This window comes from Petaurus breviceps, unplaced genomic scaffold (assembly GCF_028583685.1).
Source record: "Petaurus breviceps papuanus isolate PSGF00001 unplaced genomic scaffold, PetGlider_PUasm1.0 90865, whole genome shotgun sequence".
Classification (NCBI taxonomy): domain Eukaryota; kingdom Metazoa; phylum Chordata; class Mammalia; order Diprotodontia; family Petauridae; genus Petaurus; species Petaurus breviceps.
The window spans coordinates 10793319-10799905 of NW_027187367.1; the positions used below are offsets into that span (position 1 = coordinate 10793319).

The window sequence follows — 6587 nt, forward strand, 5'->3', positions numbered from 1 at the left end:
AGGAATACAAAGCAATCTGGAAAAACCTTTTTGAAATAATGCAAAGTAAAGGGAAGAAAATGCAGAATGGAGTATACATTAACATCATACAAGAGTAAAAATGAATGAAAGTGAATAAACAAAGAATTCTGATGGGGACTTAAAAACTGATTGTATGATGCTTATGTGTTGAAATTAATTAGGATCATGGGATTGTAGATTCTGAACTGGAAGAAACCTTAGAAGTCCAGTCGAAGCCGGTCATTTTACAGCTGAAGAACCTAGAGAGGTTGTGATTTGTCCAAAGTCACAAAGTATTTAAGAAAGGCACCACGGGGCAGCTAGGTGGCGCAGTGAATAGAACACCAGCCCTGGAGTCAGGAGGACCTGAGTTAGAATCCAGCCTCAGACACTTAACACAAAAAACTAGCTGTGTTGACCAAGTGACCTTGGGCAAGTCACTTAACCCCAATTTCCCTACCTTTGTCCCCCTCCATAAAGGAAAAAAGGAAGCTGAGAGGGCTGCTCTTTCATTTGGTAAATGTGATTTCTTTCTAAAGATTAATGACTCAGGAGTGAGGATGGACTAGAGAAGTGAAGAAGGAAATGATGATAATGATAAAAGTCAGCAAAACTAGATGAAAGCTCATCTAGCCCCAGCTGTGTGGAACTGACTGGCCCAGTGATGAGAGCAAGGAGCTGTAGAAGTATGTTCTGTGACTCAGTCATTACGGTAAACATCAACAGAGATGATGGAATGACTTTGGGGGAAGGAAGAGTAACCAGAGTGCATCAGGAAAGAAGGCTGCATCAGTGAAGAATGGGTGGCATTCAGAGGTTAAGTCAGAATACTGGCTTTGGCTATCTATGGAATGAGGTAGACAGTGAGAGGCCACAGTGGGAAGGAGTCCTATAACTTCCAGGAAAATCACAGGTTTTAGAACTGGAAGGGACCTCAGAGACCAGCTAGCTGGTGCAGTGGATAGAATGCTGGGCCTAGAGTCTAGAAGACTCATCTTCCTGAGTTCAAATCTGACCTCAGACACTTAGCTGTGTGACCCTGGGCAAGTCACTTAACCCCAATTGCCCTGCTTTCCCCCCTGCAAAAAAAAAAAATGCAGAGACAAGAAGAGAAGGAAGGCCAGAAATAAGTACAGACAAGCAGGACACCTTTGAAAGCTACAAGCAGAGGTTAAATACTTAAATAGAAAAACCAACAACAAATAATAGAGCTCCTCAATTTCATGTAGGATCCTCTTCTTCTTTTTTTTTTTTGAACATTAAAATTTCCAGGTTTGGGAATTTGTTCAGTTTTGTTAAGTTTAGCATAAAAAATAATTTCATTAAAAACCAGCTGTTCATAATAGAAGAAAAAAAAGAGAGAGAAAATTGACAAGGTCTCAAAAAGTTGTGACCCTGACCAGGGTCACACAGTCATGATGAGCCAGGTGCCAGACTTGAACCCAGATCTTTTTGTGGTTGGCTCTTAATCCTCTGTGCCATACTGCCTGTCAGTTGAGATTAGGCAGTCTACATCTGTGATGACTCAATCAGTACAATTTCTTTATTTCTTCCTGAGTCCCAGAGATGTCAAATGATTTATTTACCCAAGGTCACCCAGGTAGTAGCAGAGCCAAGAGTCAAAGCCAGCTCCAATGCCCACCAAGCATGGTTTTTACTTTCCATGAGTCTCCTACATACATACTCTCAGGAAGGCTACCCCCTGATCGAGAGAACAAACAGTAAATAAAAATTCACATCGATACATAAATGAAAAAGATATCTACTATAACTACCAGACCAGAAAAGATGATAATAGGTAAATTTTCACTCTTCTTCTCAGACCAGATCCCACAGGGTCCAATGGAAAAAAACAATATGGGTCAGGTTATTTGTAAAAGACAAGATGTTTTGGAAATGCAGCTTCTGCTCAGAACAGTGTCCCAAGAGGGTTAGGGACCCTTAGTCATTTCCCGATGCTGTTCGTTAAGAAGGTACCAGCTCAAACTCTGCCACTCAAGACTAAAACAGGCTGGGAATCAAGATTCCTGGGGGCTGGCCCCAGTTCTGCCCTGACTTCCTGAGAGACCCTGGGCAACAAGAAGCAACAAGCATTAGGAGAGAACCTCTCATGTGCACTGTGCTAGGCACCCAGGCAAATGCCAATGCCTTATGTTGCCAAGAAGAAAACTGAGTTTCAGAAAAGGTTTTCCCAATAAGCGGGCAATAAATTGCTATCTAGAAAGATCAAGTCCGTTCTTCTCCGGTTCCTTTTTCCTCTTGAATGATCAGACTCGGTCCCTCAGCTCTGGTGTTTAGGAGGGTTTTTTCTGATGCAAATTTTTTATTCATTTTAAACTTTAATACAAAATGAGAAAAGAAAAAGAATCATTTCTATGTACAGAGAACATAATAGAGGGTTCAATATAACCCAATAAATTTCCATTTTAAGAAAACCTATGTAACAAATACTACACATTGTTTTTAAAACTTCCCGGCTTTTCCTTAATTCCTTCCAGGATATTTTGTTCTCTGCTACGTGCTTTTACTTTTTTTTTCTCCCTCCCTTCCCCCTGCCCCCCAGCCAGCTTGTTGTTGTTTTTGTTGCTGGAGTCAATTAGTGTTAAGTGAATTACCCTTGGTCACACATCTAGTAATTATCTGAGGTCATACTGGAACTCAGATGCTCTTGACTCCTGGGCTGGGGCTCTCTCTTCTGCACAACCTAGAACCAGAGATTCTTAAAATTTGAACCCCTGCTCTAGAACCTTCTGGTTGAATTCCATTGTTATATAGATGAGGAGACAGAGGCCTAAAGGTAAAAATAACTGGTTCACCATCAAACAGCTGGAACCGTACTTCAGGGCTCCTGACTGTTAAATCCCTTTGGTCTAGCCAGACCTGTAATTTTATCAGGGAAGGTTCTCAATAAGTAAACTCTATCACTCAATACAGATTTCCAACTATTTAGTCACTTAAAGTCTTAAAAAGTTACCCGGGGCATTGAGAAATCAAATGACTTGACTAGGGTCACACAGTTAATATGTGTCTCTGGGACTGAGATTGTTCATTACAATCCATCAGAGTTCATCCAAGGCCCTTTAAATTATATAAGGTTGTCTCAGAGGTTTCTACTCATCTAATTGTAGGCAATGTGGTGTAGAGGAAATCCCACTGGATTTGGAGACTAGGTTTTGAGTCCCAAGCTGTGTGTCCCTGGACAAATCACCTAATGTCTCTGAGCCTCAGTTTCCTTATCTGTAAAATGGATATAAAATTATTTATATTCACTATCTGACAGTGATATTATGGGGATCAACTGAGACAAAAGATATGAAAGTCTAATCATTAGAGTTCTGTGTCTAAAGCAGGAATGTGATTATTCTTTTTTTAAAGGTGGTCTTTTCCCCCTCTACCTCTCCCTCTCCCCACCTCGCCCCCATGCTTCTGGATGCTAAAGTATCCTAAGCTCTAAGTTGTCTCTGTCCTTTAGGGAAATAAAAAAGCAGCCATATTTGGGGTGGGGGCAGCCCTGGGAGACTTGATCAGAGACTCCCAGAATCTAAGAGTTGGAGGGAACCTTAGATATCATCTACAGAAGAAGAAGCAGGGAATAACAGCCCTCAGTGGACAGTGGACATAGGGTCAGAAAGACCTGGTTTCAGTCTTTTCTTAGGCACTTCCTAGGTATATGACCCTAGGAAGTAATAACTTCTCTGGAACTCAGTTTTCTCATCTGTAAAATGGGAGCCATTTGAACTTCATGGCTTGTAAAGTCCTTTCATGCTCTAAATCCATGATCTAATGATCTTCAATCTACCTCAACTCCCCTCCCTCCCCCCAACTCTGGAATCCTTTGGAAAACATCCCTAAAGGTCATTCAGCCTGGGTTGAATTTCAGGTATCCCATTCCATTGCACTGGACAGGCTCTAATTGTCAGGAAGTTTTTCCTTCCATTGAATCATCTCCTTCTCTTTAACTTCTACTCATTGCTCAGGATTCTGCCCTCTGAAGCCCTGCAGAATGACTCTGCTCCCTCTTCCCAATGACAGTCTTTTGAAATATTTGAAAACAGAGACCACATCCCTCCTCTCTTCTTCTCCCCCCACCTCCTCCCATTCTATCTTTTTTTTTTTTTTAGACTAAAATCCATTTTCTTCCTGTATCATCTCCTTATGACATGGTTTCCAATTTTCTCAATTCACTACGACCTTTCCTCCTGCAAAGCACACCTCACCTGCCTTCTTTCGAGCCTATCCTCCCTGGGGTCCCAGGACTCTGTCTCTGTTATCTAAAGGTTTTTGTTGCTTCCCTTCTGTGTAATCAACCACACAAGGTCTCCAAGTCTTCCAAAGTTAACAGCTAATCTTTGAGATGGTGCCCTGGGAAGATAATCGCACTAGGGAAGGGGAGAGTAGTGTGACCTTGGGAAGTTCCTCTCTTCTTTAAGCCTCAGTTTCACTATCTGTAAAGTGAGTTTTTTTTAGATGTTCTCTAAGGAAGGAGAAAGGAACAAAGGAGAAGGGGACCCTCACACGGTCTCCCCACTCCCATCCTCCAGTGGCAGGAGCTGGGTCTCACCTCCCAGGACTGGAAGGGGCAAGCACAGCTGGGCGAGGGAAGACGAGAAAGAAAAGAAGGAGGCGGCGCCCGGCGATGCCCCGGGCTTCGGGCGGAGCCCAGTCACCGCCACCACCTTCCACACCTGGGTGAGCCAGGAAGGTAAAGCTGTTGAAACTTGACACCTGGCCCCGTGAGTACGGGGGCGGGCAGGGAAACAGCAGCGAGGTGTCCTCCTAGAGCCGCGCCCCTTGGACCTAGGGCGCACAGGGCAAAGCGCGCCATCCACGCGATTCATTGCGCGCTGTCAGCGGTGCACTGACTGTCTGGGGGCCCCGACACCGAGCCCCGTGATGAGCTTCATCCGGAAAAGGGGCTTTTACAAGCAAGAAGTGAACAAGACTGCCTGGGAGCTGCCCAAGAACTACGTGACCCTGACCCACGTGGGCAGTGGGGCCTACGGCGCAGTGTGGTGAGACCCCGTTCCCATCCCCGGAGGATTTAGATAGAGGTTGGCCTGGGCTGAGGGGTGAGGGCTCCGCTGATTGATTTGAGCCAGTATGGACGGTAGAGACTCTGGCATGTGTTCCCGGAACTCCCCAGAGGGTCTGGAACTTTACTTTTTGTGGTGGGTGTTGGGATCACTCTCCCTATGCCCCTTGAGGGCAGGGTTTAGAGTAGGGAGGTCCCTTTCCTCCCTCTGACTTCTCCACAGTCGCTGATGGGGTGCCCTCAGGCAGGTGGGCACCCCAAACAGAAGAGCTCCTTGCCTAGCCTTGACCTAAAACTTTCCCATCTTCACTCAATCTTGGGTCTGCTATGGGGCCATTGCAGACTGCTAAGCCTGATCGAGGCCCCTGGCCTCACTATCTGGAGAGTTGGGTGAGAAAGAAACAATAGGGTTAAAGAGTAGAGTAGGAAAGAATAGAAAATTTATGGTTATAATTATTTCCAGACCAAAACCCACAATGTATAGTCTGACAAAAGATTTTTTCCCAGATCTCTGAATGAGACCAAATATTTTATATTGGTCTGGGAAAACACTAAATGTGTAGGTGGTTATTCTAGACTTGAGCAGAGAGCTAAACAGGGGCAGACAAGTTCGTGAAGAGTGCTGAAGGCCTGGGCTGGTTGTCTCAGTGTGAGCAACGGCTTACATTTCAGCTCAAAGAATCCTTAGAAATCACCTAGTGCAACCTTCTCATTTTACAAAGGAAAGATGAAGTCATTTCTCCAAGGTCACTGGGTACAAAATAAGAGGGTTAGGATTGTATCATAGATCAGGAGCTGGAAAGGACGGTGGGGCTGTTGTCTAGTTTAAACCCTTTATCTTTAGATAAGGAAACTGGAGGCCCAGCAAGATTAAATTACTTGGCCTGAGTCACATGGATAGTATGTGTCAGAGGTAGGATTTGAACCCAGGTCCTCTGATTCTGAGCCAGTGCTCTTAGTACTGCATGTACCGCACAGCAGCGCTGGGAGTCAAACCCAGGTTTTCTGATGACAGATAGAATGTTGGCCCACTGCATCCTGCTGCTACCGATTACTTATACTGATTTTTGCTTACGGAGCTCTTTCCAAAACAATTATCTCATTTGAACCTCACAACAACACTTTGAGGTCAGTAGGGCAGCTATTTTACAGACAGAGAAATGGAGATTTACTTCACTGAGACATCTGCACAGGTACTTGCCTTGTGGGTCTTTGCCTGTCTGGATGGAAGCTAACCCTCAGCACATCTAAGTGTCTGTTCCTGACTCTCATTGGCAGTTGGGTGGATGGTTTTTTTTTTTTTCCCTAGTCCCTGCCTATCTTGGCCCATGTTTTTAATGTAGTAATACTCTCTTCCCATGCTGGTCTTTCCAGATTTACCTTGCAAGGGGAAAACACAAGCAGGCAGGCAGGTGGAGGCTGGTTCCCCCAATTTGTTCTGCCACTCCCCCCCCCACAGGATTAGGAGGAGCCAGACTGGAAGAGTCATCAGAAATTGAAGGGGTGTATGTGTGTGTGTAAAGGAGTCATCAGAAACTGAAGGGGTGTGTGTGTG

General features: G+C 44.7%; 1 protein-coding gene across 5 annotated transcripts in view; it reads left to right on the top strand.

The window, feature by feature from the left end:
• Positions 1-4705: 4705 nt before the first annotated feature.
• The window catches only part of MAPK13 (mitogen-activated protein kinase 13), a 19828-nt gene continuing 17946 nt past the window's right edge, over positions 4706-6587 (top strand). The window contains exon 1 of one of the 5 annotated variants that reach the window (XM_069073550.1): positions 4706-5012. In XM_069073550.1, coding sequence (XP_068929651.1) covers positions 4894-5012 — 119 coding nt within the window. In that variant the 5' untranslated portion in view covers positions 4706-4893. Of the gene's footprint in view, positions 5052-5954; positions 6226-6495 lie in introns of those variants that run through there. The other 4 variants (XM_069073549.1, XM_069073552.1, XM_069073551.1 and 1 more) reach the window with 4 other exon arrangements.